Consider the following 21,659-nt stretch of genomic DNA (forward strand, 5'->3'; position numbering starts at 1 on the left):
AACATTCCAGTTGTTTTATTTCATCCTTTCCCATGACTAAACCTTCCCCAGCTTCTCTCTGCTGAGTTCAGGGTGCTGACAGAAGGGCTGAAATGTTCCAGTTCACAATGAAGGGCTTGGGTAGGCAGAGCAGGGATCAGCTGGGGGCTGTACAGAGGTGTGAGGAGCTGAGGGGTGATGGCAGTGCTCTGCAGGGCTCTGAAGTGATTCTCTCTCCAGTGTCCCCCTGCAATCCTGCTGCAGCACGTGCTGCTTCAGAGACACTGCTGCCTGATTCTTCTGATCTAAATATGGTAAAGACCTTGGCCACGTTTGAAAGTTCTGCTTTAAAAAAGAAAAGGAACCCTTGAGCATTAGGATTTCCATAGCAGCATTATTAGGGTGCCACTGTGAAGGTCCCCTGGGCTGGGGGAGCCCAGGCAAAGAGGCTGAAGAGCCTCATGACAAGGGAAAGTGCAATCCCAACCCAGAGTCAAGAGGTATTTTAAAACCAGGAGGCACTGCATGGACTGCTCAGGAAGGAGGAGGAGTGAGGAAGGAGTGGGGAGAGCAGATCCTGAGGGGAGATGAGGCTCTGGAAGGAGAGATTAGGGCTTTAGTGGGCTCTGCAGTGCGTACAGCAGCAAGCCCTGCCTCTCAGTGATGCCTCAGGTTTAGCTTTGATATTTTTCAGGTTCTGTGCTGCTCTAGTGGGTGGGTCTGGGCTTTGTGTTAGGGGATGGTGAGCTCTGTGCACAGAGCAGGGAGACACAACAATTCCTGCTCCAGCTGGGCACCAAGGACAAAGGAACCAAATCTCAGCCCCAAGAGCACAAACAACATGGACCAAAGAGAGAAAACAAGGATGGGACTGCATGGGCTGGAGCTGGAATTAGACAATTAACTCCAATATGCAAATGGCCCAAAACTTATAAAAAGTGACAGACTGTGAGCAGCTGTCCATTCTTCTGTGGCCATTTTGGGTTGTGCTGCCCAAGGTGGATCTATTGAGGAGAGCCTTTTAATAAATCCCTACTTTATTCTTGAGCTCAGTCTAGTCTCTGTTCTAGGTCAGCCTTCACAAGGCATCAGCAGCAGTCCCTGCTCTGGGTGTTCCTGGGGAGCTGAGCCTCCCTGCACCCGCTGGGATGGGAGAGTGACCCTGACTGGGATAGATGAGTGATGGGATGGGTGACTCTCACAATTAAAAGGCAGATATCATCTCTATGTGTTAAGAGAAGTTGTACAGTTTTATAGTTAAGTTTCACCTCTCCTTGTGCTGTTATCAGGGGTGGCCTGGGTTTGGGACATTTGGGAGGGTCAGCTCCTGACTGTGGCAGCACCTGACCTCCAATTGAGATTTAAGGAAGTGATCACCACTGGACAGATGGACAGAACTTTGGGGGAACTAAAGGGTTAAAAAGGCAAACCTTCCACTATGTGGATGAGCACAGGGTGGGAAAAATCCTCTGCTCCTGGTGCTGTAATACTTTCTCTATTCAGTTTTCTGTTGTATTTTTGATGAGGTTTTAATAAACCCTTTCAATTTTTGGAAGTGAGCATCATTTCTCACAATGTGGGCTGAGCACCCCTGCCCTGCTCCAAGGAGCTGCAGAGAGCAGCACCATCACCCTCCCCACCCTCAAGGTTACAGAGCACTGGGGAGGAGGAGAGGCTGTGCATGGTGACTTGACAGAAATGCTAATCCAGCTGAGCTGCAGGATTAGGGAAAGAAATGAATAGGAGAACCTGCAAAAAGCATGAAAACAACAGGCAGATCTGGCTGGTTTATTCCTCTCCTGGGCAGGGAACAATCTTCCTCTGATGTGAGCTGGAGGGGAATTCTGCTGCCAGTAATGAATAAAGGCTGGAGCTGATCCATGAACAGCTGCAGAGGGTCTTGTACCCCTGCTCCTCTCCTTGACCCCCTCCACCAGTACCTGCACCAGCTCTGGCACTCATGGGCTCAAAAATAAGCTCTTTCAACCCACTGATGTGACAGAAAACAAACATGGGAGAAGAGGTGAGCTCAGTGAGAGGCTGTGGGAAGCCAGGAAGGTGTGCCCAGCTGAGCACAGTGCCAGGGAGCCCTGGGTGAGAACAGGCTCAGTTCTTGGTCAGAGCTGTCACATCCATTCAGGTCCAACACCACGCTGCACAGCAGCACTTGGGGCCATTGTTCTGCCAGAATCCCTCAGGAAGGAGCTGTGGTGGTGTCTCACCACGTGCAGGGAACATGGCAGGATACTGTGGAGCTGAACTCCAGGTGAGGTTAAGAGAGAAGATCAGCTCCTGATCCTGCTGCTGACTCTGTGACCATGGAGAACTCTGGGGCTGGAGGTCCAAGAATTCCTTCAGAGAGCCCCATCCAAAGAGCTGTTCCCATCTGGAGGGACAGGGCTGGCCCTGCACCATGGCTGTGCCCCCTCCATGTGCTGGGAGGACTCTGTGCCACAGGGGACTGTGCCCTGGTACCCAGGCACCTCCCTGGCTTGGAGGGGGGCATTCCCTCTGAATTCACCATGGTTCCTGCCCCCCATGGATCCACCCAGCACAGCATGAAGTGAGAGGCTCCAGGGACTGACAGGACAAGGACTCAATAGCTCAGTGTTCAGAGAATCCAAGGCAGAGTGAGACAAGCCTGCTCCTGAAGCCAACAGACAGCACAGCTTGGCTTTCATTCCTCTTTTCCAAAGCCCTGCTTGTCCAAGCGAAGAACCAGTGGGTTGGCAGAGGTCTGGACAATCTGAAACCTTCCCAAAAACCCGCTCCTGAGCCTTGTCCTGAGGGTCCCACACAGCAGAGCCTCCCAGGGCAGTTCCAGCTCTAACCTCCTCTCCTGTTTGTGTTTGTGCTGTTCATCTCCCTCTCCACCGTGTCCCTTTCCTTGGCCACTCCCAGCACAGCTCCCCCGGCCCCTGCAGGCTGAGCTGCGCTGAGGGACAGGCAGAGCCCACAGGGTGCTCAGAGAGCTCTCTCATTGCTGCTGGCTTCTACCAATCAACCTCCAAACTTGTTGAGATTCTCTCTCTAATCTGCTTCAGCAGACACCTTGTCCCAGGAGGACTGAACTAAATTGAGTTGCAGGGCTGCAAATCACGCAGCAGCCTCATTTTAATCATGGCTATTCAAGTGCTAAGGAATGCACAAAGTAAATACATATTTGTTTTTAGGCCATCACTTGTCCCATTTGCAAGAGGAAAATGAACATACTCAATCCCTGAGGCTTTGATCCTCGCAGGATAACTTGGGAGATGAACCTGCCACAGGAAATTCACCCTTGGTTCCATCTCTCCCCTCTGCCAGAGCTCTTCTCCTGGGTCTGTTAACCCTCTCACTCACATCCCCATGGTCTAACAAGGCTTTCACACTTCCCACTGTCCCTGCCAACCCCTCTGCAGTCCCTGCTGCCTTCCTGGGCACTGATTTCCCTGAGCACTGCCTGGGATCCGAGTGCCAGGGTCAAGCTGTGCCCTTGTGTGAGCACAGGCTGGAGGCAGAGCCCGGAGTGCCCAGAGCTGCAGGTGCAGTGCTGGCTGTGCCAGGCTGCCCAGGTGGTTGGCTTTGCAGATCAGTCCTTGACTTCTGTGCTACTTCAAACACATTTGAATAAATACTCTGCATCCTGAGATTTGATCAGCCTGCACTCCCAGTGCTGCAGTGTCCTTCTCTTTGGCGTGCCCTGCTCTCCATGGGGATCAGCCTGGCTCAGTTGTGACACAGAGTTAAAACTCTGGATGCTCTGGATGCATGCCAGGCCTCCACACTCTTCTCCTGGGCATTCCCTCTCGTTCAGCTCTAGCTGTGGTTTGGGATCTTCCCTATACTCCAAGCATGAGTCAACCTCTGGTCTCCTTTGCTCTCCCTCTCTGCCCTGCTCTCTTCCCATTGGAATTCCTGTGTCTCAAACCTGTTCCAAGGTCATCCCACCTCCTCCCTGAACTTAAAATTCACTTGATCAGGGCCTGCTGGTCACAGTTTCCCCATTTGAATCACAGCTCCCCTCTCACCTAAACTGCACCTGGCAGGGTCAGAATAGAAACAATTCCTCTTCTTAATCTCCTGATCAAATGTACCCACAAGACCCTGACCATAAAACCTCCCCAGCCCCACCATCTGAGGGCACCTGCATTTTTTGGATGCCCTGCCCAGCTCACAGATTCAGCCACTGTGGCAGTGCCAACCTGATCAGATGTGACATTTCTGGCTGTGCCCTCCATTCTGCAGTCCAACAATGGTGGCATTAATTCCACAGCTGCCTGGGGAACCTGCTCCGAGCTCCCAAGCCTTGATCTGGGCTTTGGGGGCTGTTCTGCAGCTTCACTCAGGAGCACTGGAGTGAATAATCTGGATACTTTTAAAGAGAGCACTTGCTAAACAAAAGCTGCACATTCTGGAACATTCACTTGGGGTTTGAAACAAGATGTGGGAAAGGAAGAAGTCACTTAAAATTTTAGATACTGCTGACATTGATAATGTTGGTGTACAAAGACAGGCAGAGACAACAACAACCATCTCCCTGCCCTGCTGATAACTGATCCTGCTGCTGTTTGTCCCTGAGGGGTGTTGGAGTGCATGGATGGGGATGAGGGGGAATGGAACAGAGCCCTGGCCTCTCACACTGACAGGGCTGGTTCCTTCTGGACAGCACAGAGACCACCCTGGGCTCCCTCTGGATAGCAGAGAGACCAACCCAGGCTCCCTATGGATAGCACAGATACCACCCCGTGGACAGGCACAGAGACCACCCTGGGCTCCCTCTGGATATCACAGAGACCACCCTGGGCTCCCACTGGATAGCACAGAGACCACCCCAGGCTCCACCCAGACAGCACAGAGACCATCCTGGGCTCTCTTCAGACAGCACAGAGACCACCCTGGGCTCCCCCCAGACAGCACAGAGACCACCCCGGGCTCCCCCCAGACAGCACAGAGAGCAGCCCAGCCCCAGCAGGGCTGTCCTTACCTTCTCCTGGTACTGGCGGCGCGAGGAGTCCAGGGACTGGATGAGGGCGGTGGCGTGGCCGATGAACATGGCGTAGCAGGTGGCCCCCACGATCATGCTGAGCATGGTGAGCCACACGTCCGACATCCCCACCGGCGCCTGCTGCCCGTAGCCGATGCACAGCATGTGGCTCATGGCCTTGAACAGGGCGTAGGAGTACTGCTTGCCCCAGGAGTCGTTCTGCAGGGACAGGGCACAGCTTCAGCACAGGCACAGGGCTGTGGGGCAGGAAAGCACCCCTGGCATCGCACCCAAAAATCCCTGTCGGAGGCACCTTGATGTGTTACACAAGGAATTTCATTCTTTGGTGGCTTTGAAATCAAGGAAGACTATGGAGTCTCAATCCCCAAATCTCTCAGAGCCCCCCACAACTCCCATATCCCTCACAGAGCCTCTATATCTCAATGCTTCCATATCCCCATAACTCCTGTATTCCTCACAGAGCCCCCTACACCCCAATGTCCCCATAGCCCCACAACTCCCATATCTCTGAGCCCCTACACCTCAAACCCTTCAGAGTCCCCATAACTCCTGGAACCCTCACTGAGCCCCTACACCTCAAACCCCTCAGAGCCCCCATAACTCCTGTATCCCTCACTGAGACCCTACACCTCAATGCCCTCAAAGCCCCATAGCTCCCCTATCTCTGAGCCCCTACACCTCAAACCCCTCAAAGCCCCCATAACTCCCATATCCCTCACTGAGCCCCCTACATCTCAATACCCCCACAGCCCTCAGAACTCCTGTATCCCTCACTAATACCTTATACCCCAATGACCTCAACTGCACACAAAAATCCCTGTTGGAGGCACCTCAGCACAAGAAATTTATTCTTTGTTACACAAGAAATTTAATTTCAGAGCCCTCACAGCCCCAGAAGCCCAGCTCAGTCCATTTGGAAAAACAAGGCCAGATCCCAGATCTGAGATCAGCACTTTGGCCCTGGTTTTTAGAGACTCCATGGGCTTTTTCCAGCAGGGAAGGCAGCCAGTGTGCCCTGCTGGTAACCTGGGGTAAACCCAGGTGATGCACTGGGAGATCTTCACAATGACCCACAAGTGGGAGAGGGAACTGAAGCAAATAATTTCCTCCCCTGGGAAATGGGCTTGAACTGAGAACTAACAGAAAACCTGAGCAAGGCTGCCAGCAGCAGGATCTGAGAGTGAGGAAAATCACTGCCCAGCAATTTAGGAAATGGCCAGGGTCTCTGGTCATTACCTGGAGAGATGAGAAGGGCAGAAAATGAAGTTGGTAATGTCTGGACAGCAAGTTCTTCTGAGTGCAAAACTGAGCTTTTTCAGAGAACTGAGGAACTACAAATGGTTTCATTTGAGAGCAGCAACATCCTGCCAGGAGAGAGTGCTGAGACACCTTGTGCTCTCCACTGCAGCTCACACAGGCAGCACCTCAGCATGGCACAGAGAAAAAAACCAGCATGAGTTTCCTGGTGATTCTGCTTAGCCTGAGCTCATGGAACAGCTCGAGGTGCATTTGCCATCCTGGGGGTATTATCTGCCAGCAAGTTCTTGCTGTGAAACCTTGACAAATAACTGCTCTGGCATCACACATGGCTCCTACAAGGATGTGAAAATGCCTCTGCTGGGTGGCAGCACTGGGCATTCCTCAGCTGCTCCCTGTTCCTGGAAGGGGCCAAGGTTATGGATGGAGCTCTGCAGACAGAGATGCTGTGACAGCTTGGAAGGTCACTGCACAGAGGTCACTGCACTGCTGCTGGCTTGTCAATAAACAAGAAGTTCTCCTGTGACCTCCATCCAGAGCACCAGTGGCCAGCAGTGCTGGGAGCTCTGGAGCTCACTGGGCACCTCCTGGAGGTGTCTCATCACAGCCATGGGGGACCTTACAGGGAGCAAACAGTGACAGAGCTGGCTGGAAGCTGGGCACAGGGCTGGAACCTCTGCCCAGGGCTGATGCTTGCTTAGGAGATAAGCACATGGACAAAGGCAGCTGATAGCATTACCTGGCCAGATTCAGTTTCATTATGCAAGCCAGGCCTGATTCCCACTGCAGCAAGAAGGGCAAAGCCAAACAAGTGACAGGAGAGCTGACACGGGAGCAGTGGCACAGACACAGCCCAGCAGGGACTGCCCCTGCTGCTGGTGCCAGCCTGGCTGGGCTCACCTCTCAACAGAGCCGGACCCTGGAAAAACCACCCTGCAGCCAAGAGAGAGGGGCCAGAGACAAAGTGCCCATTGGTGACTGCTGCTGGCTGTGCCCTAGGCTCGTGTGTGAGGAGCCCAAAGGAGCTGCACACAGGACAGGACAGGGCCCAGGGAGTTTGTCCCCTGGCCAGGGCACAGGAAGGGTCTGGCCACAGGAGCTGCCAGAGGTGTGAGGCCAAAGGAGTGACCCCTCCTGCTCCTCTGCCTCCAGGCTGTGCTAGGGCTCTGAGCCTGGCCAAAGAAGGGCTGGGTGCCCCCAGGTTTTGTGGCATTTTTGGTTTCCATCCCCAGGTTTTGTGGTATTTTTGGTTTCCACCCCCAGGTTTTGTGGCATTTTGCAGACCCACTTCTGCTCAGTGTGGGCACCAGGCCTCTCACACAGCTGCCACAGGCATCCTGCCCTTCCAGGAGCCCTCTCCCTCAGCCCTGCACTCCTGGCACTCTGAGGCCATGGCCCTGCACTCAGGGCATGGCAGCTGCTGGGACATCCCTGGCTTTAGCCCATCCATTGTCCCTCATCCTGGGACAGCAGCAGGCAGCTGTCACATTTGGCCACTCTGCTTAAAATGCTGCATCCCTGCAAAGGTGGGAGCACATTGCCAGTGCTGTGGAGTCTCACAGTCCATGGTGCTGGGGCACAGGGAGCAGTGTCCCATCCCTTGCTGAATGAATTCCTTCCCCATTCCTCTCTGGCTGTTGCTGCTGCCCTCTGAGTTCAGTGTGGCAGTAGTTTAACAGGGCAGCACAGCTCCTCCACAGACCTGAGAGCAGGGACAAAGGAAGCTGAGGGAATTCCAAAGGGAATCTGGGCAGCCAGAGCAGTAATAGCTGAGCTGGAAAACTGGCTGCCAGGCTCTTTAGTGGCTGTGAACATCTGGGTACCAGGCAGGCTGGAGGTTTAAAAGCCATTCTTCCAGCAACTTGCTGCTCAGGAGTGCTGTTTACAAGGAAGCTTGCCAGTGTTTTGTAGGAATTAGTCATCCAAAACTCTGACATCCAGCACGCTGAGCCCCTGCAGCCTGCACAAAATTCCCTGGGAATTGCACAGCTCCGAGCCCCAGCCCAATTCCCAGCAGCAGCAGGGCTCCTGTGAGCACAGGCTGAGGGTGCCAGACTGAGGGAGGGCTGAGGGATGACAGACTGGGGGGTGGGAGCTGCAGGAAAACACAGAGCTTTCCAAACAACCCCTGAGCACACCAAGGACTGCTCAGAGAGAGGCACTCCAGTGGAGGGGAAGCCTTTCAGAACAATTACCTTTAGGATACCAAGTGTGAAGAGCACTGGATGCTCTGTGATGATTCTTCACTTACAGGTCCTGGTACCTCTCTAGCTTTCAGGGTTTTGTTTTCCCCAGGATGAGCAGACAGGTCAAGCCCACAGTACTTTAGGCCAGACTAGAAGAGGTTGCAGATGCAGTGTGGCCACGGGTTTGTCAGCACCAGGTGCCTCAGCTCGTTCCTGTAAGAGCCATACCCATCTAACACCCAACTACACCAGCCCCCACTGCAGCAGGGCTGCACCACTCCACAGATACTGGAGTGGCTAAAATGGCCCATTAGGGCAGGGAAATGAGGCCTTAAACTGCAGGGGGAAAATGACTCCTCGTTAAGCAAATCCCAGAGCATGCAAAAGCAGAGCTACAGCTCTGTGCCTGTTCACAGTCAAGAGGGGGTTATCTCAGAGGCACCAAGAGACTCTGCAAAAGACACTGAAATGACTTTGAATCAGTTTCTCAGACTGGTTTGTTTTTAACATCCACACTGGCAGTGCTGGAAGGGCTTCTCTGGCATTAGAGTCTGGCCTGCTCAGATCCACCTTTGAATACTTGGAGGCACTTCCCTGGAACACTTCAAAGGCACTGCTGGGTTCTCTAGTACCTTACAGAAGCACCTGAAGGCAAACTGTGGTGTCTGACAGAGTACTTTGGTTCTGATGTGTGAGTGTGCCTGCTTGAATCCTCCCAGGAAAGGAGGAGTGAGATGAGAAAAGTGTAGTCCTATCACTAAGGTGATAAATCTTCTTTCCCTGCAGCATGGAAATGGGGGATGGTTTTATGAGTGCCAAGTGGTGGGAAACCCCATGGCAGGGGAAGAGCAGCACCAGCTTTGTCACAGACAAAGCCTCCAAAGAACAATGTCATGCCTGACTTACACCATAAATACCTGGAGAACTCCTGAGCTGTCTCTGACCATCCCTGCCCACCCCTGGAACTGCTGGGCAGGGAAAACACCCCTCCAGATCCAGTTTAAAGGGTGGGAGCAGTGTGGGACACATGGAGATGCACAGAACCTGCCTGTCCCAGGCTTGTTTCAAGGGAAGCTCACATGGCCTTCACCTGACAGCAGGGATCTTCTCTGAGTGCCCCTGGCCCAGTGGTCCCAGGCAGCCTTTCCTGGGAGCCCTCCCAAGCACCCTGTGCTCCTGGAGATCCAGACCTGGGCACCCACACCTCGCCTGGGCATGGTACCTGTACCCAGGGCTGTGCCCAGAGTGCTTCTGCCTCCTTTCCAGCCCTGCTGCTGTGCCCATCTCATGCTGCTCCCAGCTGGCCTCCCTGGACAGTCCTGGAGGTGCCTTCACCCTGCCTTCCCTGCAAAGGTCAATATTCCCAGTTATGGGCTGGTCTGGACTGGTTCTGGCCCCAGCTGGGGAGGGCACTCCCTGTGCCTGTCACTCTCAGCTCCAGGTTCCCTCCCCATGGGAGCAGCCCTGCTCCTGACAGACCTTCCAGAACATGGAATCTCCTGCAGGTTCCTGTGCCTGTCACTCTCAGCTCCAGGTTCCCTCCCCATGGGAGCAGCCCTGCTCCTGACAGACCTTCCAGAACATGGAATCTCCTGCAGGTTCCTGTGCCTGCTGAGGGAAGGCAGGAGGGCTGGGCTGGCCCAGAGGCTCAGGATGAGCTGGGAATCACAGCAGATCTCTTCCACACTCTGCAGCCATTCCTCTTCCCCTTTTCCATCAGCAGCCCCCAGCAAGGTGCTGTGAGCAGGGAGGGGCAGAGCTCCCCAGGAACGAGTTCTGGTGGAGGGGAGGCTGATCAGAGTTTGCTGCCCTGGCCTCAGGGATCTCTGCCCTCCCTGCAGGGTGGGTGGGTGCAGCACAGCACCAAGGGGAGGAGGCCACGTGCTCCCAGCAGCTTTCAGGGCTCAGCAGAGTTCAGATCTCTGGGAGAGGAGCTGCCAGGCCAGCTCTGGGGGAGCAGCACACACTCTGCAGCTGACTCACCAGTGTTTCCACTCTTTAATAAAGTGCACTGCAGGAAAGCTAATGCTGAAGCCCCTGGGATTGGGACTCAGCAATTAATACTGCAAACATCCTGCCCTGCTGCTTCAGGAGCCAGCCAGACACCCACTGCCTCCACGGCTGCTGAAATGGAACACGAGGCATGTGGAAAACACCCAGAGGAACCAGACTCGGGGATTTATCGAGGCCCTGAGATGATTTTGGCAACACCAGACCCTTCACAAATCCCCTGGATGAGGATCAAACCTTTAGGAAGCAGATGGGAGGAGATGAATCTTCTTTCCCTGCAGCATGGAAATGAGGGCTGGTTTTATGGAGTGCCAAGTGGTGGGAAACCCCAGAGCAGAGGAAGAGCAGCACCAGCACACTCACAGAGCATCTGGACCTCACTTCCAGCTCCCCTTGGCTGCAGCAGCTTCAGAAGATTCCCCTTTTCCCAGATTTCTGGCTCCTGTGTGCAATCAGGGCAGCTATGCACCAGGATATTTATTTACCTCCTCGGAGTTCCCACCAGACTGGTACAGAATGTCCCAAAATCCCTGGCACAGAGGCCACCCTGTGTCCTCCCAGCTGTGTCCATCACACAGAGCCACGCTGGAACCTTCCATCCACATCCTGCCACCAAAGCCTGAGAAGAGCCCAGAGCTCCAGTCTCTTGTTTCCTGGCTCTGTGGCCTCTCTCAGCACTCCCCTCCAGATCAGATGTAAATTGTTTCACTGATATTGCCATCCACATCCACTGCTGGGCCCAGTGACATGACTGGAAATCTTCTCAGGAGATTAAAGGACATTATTGGGAGAAAAAAACTATTTTTTCCCCAAAGAAGTACTGCACTTTTGGTTCAATATTCTAACCCCAGGCTATTTTGGGGCTGGCATATTGCTGCACAGCTTCTGGAGTGGAAGCCCCCTGAACTCTAGGTGGGGCATCCCTCCAGTTCATCCCAATTTCCTGAGGCTCCATTTTCAGAGATAATGATTTTTTTTCACTTCTTTTAAGTGGAACAAAAGAAAAAAAAAAGGTGATTTAGCTGCAGGGAAGTAGCAGAAAAATATCTCCCAAGGCAAGTTTAATTCCCAGCTTCAGAGGCTCTCAAGGCTGGGAAGCCAAGGCTGCAGCATGAGGAAAGCTCTGCTCTGGATAGGAGCTCCCTCCCCTGCCCTCCTGGAGCCTGCTGAGCCTTCCTGCCTCTGGAATGCATCCTCCCCCTTCTCCCCTGCCTTGCTGCTGGGATTTGCCTCTTTTCTTCCTCTGTCCCATGTCCTGGCACTTTTGCAGACCCTTCCCCTTGACTCCAGCTGGCAGCTTCCAGCCCAGCCTGCACCTCTGCCTGGGGGATGGATGGGGAGAGCCAGGAGCTGCTGCTGCCATCAGCAGCCAAACCTTGGCATGAGGGAATTGTGCTCCCAATCTGCTGCTCTGAAGCCATCCTGCCATGGCCAAGTCACCTCCAGGATGGGGATGAGGCCACCTGCACCCCTGAGCTCCCTGGCTGAGTGTCCTCCTGGCCCTGAGCAGCACAATGGGGCCCCAATCTCTGCTCCTGCCACATAAATAAAGAAAAGGCAGCACGGGGAAGCCCAGGCAGCTGCTGCACAGTTGTTGTTCTGCTGGAGATAAGCAGAGGGTTCCAGGCTCCAGAACTGCCAGTCTGGCAGCAGCAGGAAGAGAACCATTATTGCAGAGAGGAGAAATGAAGAAATAAACAGCAAACAGATGAATTTTCCATGGATGCTCACTCCTCCAGGCACGGGCAGCCCACAGCCCTGCACGTGGGAGGCACGGCAGGCTGGCACATCTTTGATACATTTTACATTTGTTCTGTTCTGCCCCAGTGCTTGATTATTTCCTTTATTCAAGAAGAAATTGGCTGGGAGAATCTGGAGGTTAAGAACTGCAGTAACAGGCAATTTTTTAAGCTTTGTCAGTTTTTGCTGCTTAATCAACTGGACATTGTCCCTTTGAATAAAAGCTCCTGAATTCTCAGCAAGATGGTTGAAAGGTACCATGAATTCGCCCTGCCTTTGCCATATGGTGTCAAACTCCCTCCCAGCAACAGCAGGGCACAGCTTGGGATGGCACTGGGCAGCCTGGCTCCTCATCCCGTGACCCTGGCTCACCCCAGGGTGGGTGGGTGCTCACACCGATCCTTCCAGGGGGTATGGGGCAAAGGGACCAGCAATGGGAATCATGGATCAGCCCCAGCCCTGTCTCTGCCACTCCAGATTCTCAGATTCCAGCAGGAAGCAGTTTCCATGCCTGCTCCTTGCTGCTCGGTGCCAGGAGAGGGAGCCTGACTCCTGCCTTCCGCGGCTCTGCCGGGGCCGGTCCTGCTCCGAGCCCCGGGACTATCCCTGCAGGACCTGCCCCCAAACCCCGGCACTGCATCCCTGCAGGACCTGCCCCCAGACCCTGGCATTGTGTCCCTGCAGGACCTGTCCCCAAACCCCGGCACTGTGTCCCTGCAGGACCTGCCCCAAACCCCAGCACTGCGTCCCTGCAGGACCTGCCCCCAGACCCTGGGATTGTGTCCCTGCAGGAGCTGCCCCCAAACCCCGGCACTGCGTCCCTGCAGGACCTGCCCCCAAACCCCGGCACTGCGTCCCTGCAGGACCTGCCTCCACACCCTGGGATTGTGTCCCTGCAGGACCTGCCCCCAAACCCCGGCACTGTGTCCCTGCAGGACCTGCCTCCCTGCCCCGGCACTGTGTCCCTGCAGGACCTGCCTCCCTGCCCCGGCACTGTGTCCCTGCAGGACCTGCCTCCCTGCCCCGGCACTGTGTCCCTGCAGGACCTGCCTCCCTGCCCACAGCGCCGGACGGCCCCGGGGGATGCAAGGAGGAACGGGAAGCTGGGGGATGGCAGTGGGTGCTGCAGGAGTGTCACCCAAGGGCTGGGTTTAGGGCCGAGAGGTGGGACGGGGAGCATGGATGGCATGTGGGATGCTCCAGAGGGGAGACCCTGCCCACCATCTCTGAGCTGGTCATTTGTATTTAATTCTTTATATGTATATGTGTGTGTGTGTGTGTGTGTGTGTGTGTGTGTGTGTGTGTGTATATGTATATATATGTATATATATGTATATATATGCATATATACATATGTGTATATATATATGTACATATATACATATGTATATACCTATATATACATATACAGGCATATATACCTATATACATATGTATATATGTATAGATATGTATAGCTATATGTATATATACATATACACAGAATAAATAAATAACATATATAAAATATATATTTCTATTGTATATTATATATTATTCGTTATATACTAGATATTATATATTATATACTAGGTATTATATATTATAGGTTATATACCATGTACTACATACTATATACTATTTTTATGTATTTTCTATTTTAGATATATTTTGTTATTTATTTATATTTAGATTGAATTATTTATTACAAGCTGATCAAGGGGATGAAATATACAACACCTGGCATCAGGCTCACCCTTTTGGAAGAGGAAGAGAGTGGAAAGAGGGGGAAGGTAAAACAGGGAAGACAGGAGGAAACACAAGCAGGTCGCAGTGCTCTCTGGCCGGCACTCACCACCATGCGGTTGAGGGACACCCAGCAGTCATCGGGGAAGTCCTGCAGCATGGGCACCAGGAACTGCAGGCAGCCGTCCCAGTGGCACAGCAGCAGCATCATCCCGATGAGATTGACGATCCTCACCACGGCGCTGGCCAGGTCGTAGGTCATGTGGAAGATCTGCGGGCACACAGGGATAGGTGAGACAGCAGCTCCCCGAGACAGCCCCCAGCGTCATTACACACGGCCTCAGGCTCAGAACCCTGCCGAAGGGACAGACGAGCTGCACCAGCTCAGCTCAGGCACAGTGTGCAAGCAGAACCAGCTGGAAAACAGCTTAAAGACCAAAATACAGAACCAGGCAAGCAGAACCAGCTGAAAAACCAAAATACAAACTCATCATCAGTCACCCCTCCTTATAAGAATGTGCCTCCTGTTGATAGAGTGACAAAACTGTCCTTTGTCCCCTTAAAAAGGAAATAAGTCCAGAAGTTTCTCTCCTGGATTAGGTGAAAAAGGCATCTCACAGGCTTGGGGGACTTCACCTTAAACTTAAGGATAGCCAATAGGACAGGAGCCAAGAAGTCAGGCTTAGGCATTTCACTAGAAAAAGAAGAGAACAAAGAAACTAATGGCTTTTGTGAGGTGTTTTACCAGGAGCAAGAACCTCTTGCACCTGGCTCGGTTCTTCTCTGTAAAGACTTTATTATTTTGCATTTTATTAAACATTTTTGTTTCCAACACTGCAACAGAAGCCATCCTGCTCATTTTATGCCTCCAAAGGTAGCTGAGCTATCCTGGATGATAAACAGACCTCTAAGAGCTTATGAGAGCTGGCTTGTGGAGGTTCCTATTACACCTTCCTGCCCTGCAACTTTCCCTTCTAACTCACCATTAAAAGCTCCATAACTCCTTCTATAAAACAAGCTGCTTGCAAATATTTCTGGACCTTCAGCCACTCCTCAGGAATGAACTCCATAATTCCAGCTTTTAGCTGCAATGCCCTTCTTTGCTTTCTGTTCTTGCTGGACACGTGTCCCACAGTGACCCATGGTGGCAGCTGCCTTTGTACTGGGTGTCAGCTGCAGTCTCTACATGAATCAAATGCAACAAGGAACGGCCTCCAGCTCGGCAGAGGCTTCTGGAAGAGGATCTGATTCATCTCTTTTCTTATGTTCTGCTGTTACACTCCTGCCCAGGTGAGCAAGGAAAAGAGAACCACGGCAGACAGGGCTGGTTTTCCTCATCTGTCAGTTCTTCAGTGGAAAACAAAGCTGTAAACACAATTTCCTTACAGGTCAGAAGTGACACAGCCCCTCATCCAGGGGGGTTCAGGTGGCATCACCTTCCAAAGGACATGAGTGAGTGTCAGGGTGGTTTGTGACACAGGGGACAGGCTGTGTGATGTGTGCCCAAATCCATATACCTCGTGGCTGCTCCAAGAGGGACAATCCTGCTCCTCCCCTCACCATGGCACTGTGTGCCTGCCACCTTTGCCCACACCACAGATCAACCTCTTACCCCACAGGAAGGCAGCTCAACAGCTAAAACTGCAGGAAACCTTTGTCACATTTTGGAAAATCATATTTTTCCAGCTGGAATTGCTGCTGTTGGAGCTGGCTGTCCAGCTGGAATGTCTGTTTCCATGCCCACCTCAGGGTCACACGCCCAGAGCGATGCCCACGTGCCCAAGCCTTGCCAGGAGGGAGCACAAGGATGCTGGAATGCAGAAGGATGAATGGTTTGGATAACTACTGCTAACTCCATGATTTCCCTGCATCCAGGCTGGAGCCCACACTGCCAGTGTGAGAAAGGCCATTTGAGTGATCTTTCAGGGCTGAAAAGAAGAATATCTCCAAAATGCAGCATGAAAGGCTGTTCTAGGAAATCCAGCTCTTGCTGCTGACTCAATAGGTCAGTATGAAAGCTGAGCACATAATTTATACAGAATAATTCCTCCTGGTTTCCTCTGTTTTCCTCACCCTGCAGAAATGATCCTTCTCATTTAGATAACCCAGAGCGAATCCATCCTGTTGGAATGAGAGCCCGGGGCTGTGCTTTTAATGAAGCTGGAGCAGCAGTTTGCAGAAGGATCTTTTGTGCCACCAGGGTTTTTCTGTGCTAATGACTTTTCCTCTCACACCTCCGGGTGTTTTTCAAAGAGCTCCAGCCCTGCTGTAACTCAGGGAGCTCCAGCCAGGGGCAGGGAGAAGCCCTGTCAGTGCCTTCCTTCCTTTGATAGATGAAAAGCAGACAGCCAAGAGCCCGAGGGCATGGATGGCTCAGGGACCAGGTGATGGATATGGAGCTTCTGAGAGGAGGGCTGGGATCCATCCTAGTCAGGCTTCATTTGGTGCATGCAGAGAGAGGGAGGGTGGATTCAGCTCCTACTCTGCACCTTGGGATCTGGATGGGAACACCAGAGCCAATGGATGGGAACAGATCCCTGAGGGTGACACATCTGGGCTGTGGCACCTGAGAAGGAGCTCAGGGATTCCCAGGAGTCATTATGATTATGAACTGCAAATGTCTGAGCTGCAAGTGAGACAACTCCAGTTCCAAATGTCTCAGGAGATCCCAGCTCCTGCCCACTCCTTGGAATACATTTGCATTCCCATGCAAGAGAAGAGCAGGAGCACTCCTGGTGCAGGAATAACTGTGAAGAGCTGGGAACAAACTCCTGCCACTGAGAAGCTGCCACTGCAAAGAGGTGCTGGTGTCACAGGGAATTCTGACCCAGGTGTTGCAGTGCCCTCCAGCACTTCCATGGCTCACCAGGGAGGAGGGTCAGGAACATTCCAGAAGAGCTGCTCCATGCACGAGCACAGGAATGTGAGTGGTAACTGCAACTCCTCTGGTTTTCATCAGGAACACTCAGGACTTTGTGTCCTGGTGTAACACAACCCAGGCTGGGTCCCAGAGCATCACAGCTCCTTCCACCCCAGCACTGCCTGTGCTTCTTGACTTTCTGCTACTGCACTGGGAAAAAGGGAGCCAGGAGAAGAGCAGAGCATGGGCTCCCATTTAAAGGATATTCTTGGATAGAGAATATCCCTGGGTTTTGACAGACCAAAACAAGCTCTGGCTTCAGCATCCCTGCTACAAAACCAGCACTGTCCTTCCAGCCAAAGTTCACCTTGCAATTCTTGTGGAAAGGACAGCTTGGGAAAGTGGGAGGACCTAAACTTCCCTCCAAAAGTCACTTCTGGTTATGTAAGAGCTCCATCTCAGAAACTCCAGTTGTACAGAATGAGCTATTGGGATCCTATCAGGAGGAATCTGAAATCCTGGCAGCCCCAGGTAACTGTGCAGCCCTCCTCCATCCTGGGCTGCAGCAGCATCCTCCAGGCTCAGCACTTGAGCTGGAAGGAATCAAGGACACCTGGGAGAAGTGGGGCCTGGCTCTGCCAGTGGCTCCAATCAAGGCTGTGAGGTAAATCAGCCATGCTGGTCTGTGCTGGCACAAGGCTCAGGTGCTGTCCAAACCATGGCCACCACCAATTCCTCTGATCCAGATGGGGCCACCACCATCCCTCTGCTCCAGGCTGGCTGCCCTATCCATGGGCACAGGCTGGGGCAGTGCTGGGCAGGGCAGCAGCTGCTCCAGGCACACCCTGCCAGGGCCAGCCTTTGGCACAGCCCCCATCCCTGGCTCTGCTGGGACATCCAGGCTGGTGTCTGACTGCACATCCCTGCTGGCTTTTCACACTCTGGAGGTGCTGTGCCTGCAGCCAAGGGGCTCTCCCAGGCCTTTGGGGGCCCTGATGCAGAGGTACCCTGAAGATCCTGGCTGAGGCAGGGTGAGCCAGCGGACCTGAACACTGGCTTTGGCAGGACTCACTGCCATCCATGGGGCTCCTGAACAGATTCTGCTCCACAGGAAAACACTGAAACTGCTTGTTGTCCTTCACTACTGCACTGACAACGTGGCAGGAATTCTGTAGCTCTACATCCTGCCTGGTCCCGAGCCAGTGCTGGTGTCTGTGCCCACACCATGGTTAATATACAACTGTGATAAATCCCCTGGGGATAATCAAGGAGCGGTGACACTGCTCTAGCTTAAAAGCAGCAAAGAATTTACTCTTCATTTATGGCTTAAAAAACCACAGACCTGAGAAGGAAATACAAATCTCAAAAGAGAATCAAAACAGTCTCATATGCTGTTGTGAGTGCTCCAGGGTCAGAGTTAAGGCTGTTCTGCTGTGAGGAAAAACGTGTTTACTCACATTTAAGAAGAGTATTTGTGGGCTGTGGGGAAGAAAGTTGACATGTCTTTCAGTCTGCCTTTCTCTCCTTGGCTTTTGGAGATAACAGAGGTAAAGATCCATTTTCCTCACAGAGGCATTAGCTGCCTTTTCAAACCTCAGTGTTAATCTCCCAATAGACTGGGGATAGGTGGGTGCTGCAAAGAGCTTTTCTGAGCCTAAAATCCAGTTTAGCCAGATTACTGAGGGTGGCTGTGCTGAGGCCCTGCAGTAGCAGCTGCTGTGGCTCTGGATCACCCAAAGCCACCCATCCTGTTTAGTCCCAAGCCTGGACAACGAGCTCATTCCAGCCAGTGTGCAAACTCAAGGCAGCTCACTGATAAAAGTGTGGTTTGGGTGATTTGGGGATCAGTGCCAGCTCTTGGGGCAAATGTCACCTTCTGCACACCCAGGGTGAGCCCTGGCTGACACAACTCATGGAAGAGGGGAAGGCTTTGGGGGCCCTGATGAGCAGACCCATCCTGGGAAGCTGCAGGGAGGGAGGGACAAAGAACACAGAACTGGCAGGGTGGGCTCAGGAGGACAAAGAGCCTGGGCACACACAGGGCACTGAGGCAGGGAGCACAGGAAGGGCACACAGAGCCTGGGCACACAGAGCCAGCCCTGAGTGTGGCCAGGGCACACAGAGCCAGGGCACACAGAGCCAGCCCTGGGCACACCTGGGGCACACAGAGCCAGCCCTGGGCACACCTGGGGCACACAGAGCCAGCCCTGAGCCACTCTGAGCACACACAGCAATCAGGGAAAGGGCAGCTCCCCCAGGAATTCCACGTGTGGAATGAACCCACCCTGCAGGCACACACGGTGTTTTCAGCAAGGCAAAGCAACATCTCAGCCTCTCCCTTCCCTCTCCTGATGCTGTTGTGGGAAATGCATCATCCCCTGCTCCCTGCTCCTTCCTCACTCTCCCCAACTTCCTATTTATTCTCCCAGTGATGTCATTCTTAAGCTGTGTCAAAATATAATCCAATTTGACTCCAGGAGGTTTCCTGTCCTGAGCAACTCCTCAGGTTTTGGTCTTTAGGAAGAATGGACACATTTTTACACTTTTTTTTTTCTTTGGAAGAGCAGACAAAATGCTGTTCTAGCCACTAAATTATACAAAGATAGAAACTCCAAATTTCCAAGACAATTGTTGCTGCCAACAGGCTGAGCTGGGGAAGAAGAGGAATCCCCTAAAGGAACACAGTTGGGTTTACTGACACCTTGGGAAGCAGGATCCCTTAAGAAGGAGCAGCACTGGGTCAGACATGTTATAGACACACATTATAATATTGGCTTTTGGCAAGTATTAATGGATTTTAGATGTGGGGTGTTCCAGTAACTCTGCCATGAAGATCTGGATTTATCTCTGCTGTCATTCAGCTCAGGGCCATAGCTGCTCTCAGTGTGCTGTGCTACAGTGCCTGCTGGCATGGAGAACACCCAGGGAACACAGCATGAGCACACCTGCACACATCTGCAGCCAGCAGCACTCACCCTCTGCTGCAGGGGACAAAAAGGGACTAAAGCCACAGCCCAGGAATCCTCCTGCTCTAAAAAAGCAGATCCAAAGAAGAGATGTGCTAAACAATTCTTGGAACGTGTAAACCAGTCTGGGGAGAAGTTCACAGTGCACAAGGGGCTGTGAACTTGCAAAGGGCTGATGGAATTAAAGGGTATTTAAGGGGTGTCCCTGAAGATAACAGGGAGCTCTTTGCTCCATGGTCCTTGTCTCCTTCTGTCCTTTATTAAACTTTTTACATGTTCACAGGAGACTGAACATGTTTTTAACAGCAATAACTTTTGCTCTGTGGTTCTCAACTCCTACTGTCCTTCATTAAACCTTTTACATGTTCACAGAAGAGTGAATGTGTTTCTCAAGACAGCTCTGGGCTGTGCCCATCACAGCGTGCCTGGGACAAGGAGGGAGCTGGGATGCAGCTTGTTCGGGCCAGGTTTGGCAGCAGCAGGCAGCAGATGGGCTGAGCAGGGCTGGGCTGTGGAGCACAGCTACATCTGCAGGCTGTGTGCACACCCGCGTTCTGCTGTGCCAGCAGCCAGCCAGAGCCAGAAGATCAAGTTTTAGATGAAGGCAAGAGTTTGGGGTTGATTCTCTTTTTCTGCTGGCTTTGCAGCGAGTGACACAAGCAATGTCAGCAGAGTTGCTGATGCTGCCGGAGCCCGGCCGTGACTCACCGGGGGCAGGCCCGGGCCGGCCCCGCCTGCAGCGGCCACAGGAGGGCAGCGCTCCCGGGCCCAGGTGTGAGCAGAGATAGCCAAGCACATTTCACACTCCAAATCCGAGAATCTTCTGTGCTGCCGTGGCAGTTTTCCTCTGCAGGTCTCGGGGGCTGTGCTGACACTCATCTCTGCGTTCCCCATCTCCCTGAGCTCTGCTATCCCAGAGGGGCCAGCAGGGCACGGAGCAGGGAAAGGCCTCCTGCACTGGAAGCTGAGGGCAAAGTTTTCAGCCAAAGCTCGGGCTGGCAGCTCTGCTCTGTGCTCCTGGGCTGTGGGATGGTCCAAGGAGGTGCCTCAGTGAGCAGGGCAGCCCAACCAGTGCTCCTGCCCCAGCCTGGTGCTGGAAAGCTCCGTAAGGAACCACCAAGCCTCCACCTCCTCCTCCTCCTCAGATAATTTAACTCTTCCCAGGCAACCCGCTCCTGGCCACTGGAAGTTCTTCCCCAGGTAGGAGTTCAGGGAACAGAGATAGAGAACACCAGGAAGCAAAAGGAAATAGGGGGAAAATGGCATTTTCTTGCCTCCTCCCTCTGAGAGTTGTATCTACTGGAAAATATTTACAGCAGAGAAAGGTGAAATAGCAGGGCTAATTAGCACAGAGCAGGCTGGCATAGCTGGCAGATGTTTATGGATATATATAAACCCCCAAGATCCTGCCACCACCGTGTATTTTGCCTCTTGCACTCTCAGAGTTGAGGTTGTCATGACAGCAGCCCCCCTTCCTCTCCCCATGCCACCATTCCCAGCCTAGACTTTAATCTTCATCATTTTAAGAACTTTTGTCACCACGGCAACGTGACACAGACTTTTAAAAATATTTTCTAGCACAACTCAAACGACTGTCTTTCCTGCACATTTCCCTTTCAACCTCCAGGAAAAAAACATTCGGGGTTGGGTTGAGTGTGAGACTGCCCTGGGTGTGAGACAGCAGCAGGCAGCTCTGGGGAGGAGGGACGGTGGCACTGTCACCTCCAGGAACAGCAACACAAGGACTGGGGCCAGGGCTTTTTCCAGCAGCTCTGTGACTTTGGAGGAAGCTCTGCTTTGCTTTTCCATGGGGTTTATGTTCCCACACGCCCCCAGCTCAGGTTTTCCACAGGATCAATGGGTGCCTTTGGAAAAGGGAAGGAAAACAAGCCCCCAGAGCTGTAACTAGGTTGGGTGTCTGGTTCTCAAGGGGAATTAGATCTCTTACC

General features: G+C 52.9%; 1 protein-coding gene across 1 annotated transcript in view; it reads right to left on the minus strand.

The window, feature by feature from the left end:
* Positions 1-21,659, minus strand: part of HCN4 (hyperpolarization activated cyclic nucleotide gated potassium channel 4) — a 100,665-nt gene that overhangs the window by 26,870 nt on the left and 52,136 nt on the right. The window contains exons 3-4 of the mRNA XM_050978428.1: positions 13,994-14,155; positions 4,946-5,164 (exon numbers count right to left, since the gene is read on the minus strand). Coding sequence (XP_050834385.1) covers positions 4,946-5,164; positions 13,994-14,155 — 381 coding nt within the window. The remainder of the gene's footprint in view (positions 1-4,945; positions 5,165-13,993; positions 14,156-21,659) is intronic.

Source organism: Serinus canaria, chromosome 10, assembly GCF_022539315.1.
Source record: "Serinus canaria isolate serCan28SL12 chromosome 10, serCan2020, whole genome shotgun sequence".
NCBI classification, from domain to species: domain Eukaryota; kingdom Metazoa; phylum Chordata; class Aves; order Passeriformes; family Fringillidae; genus Serinus; species Serinus canaria.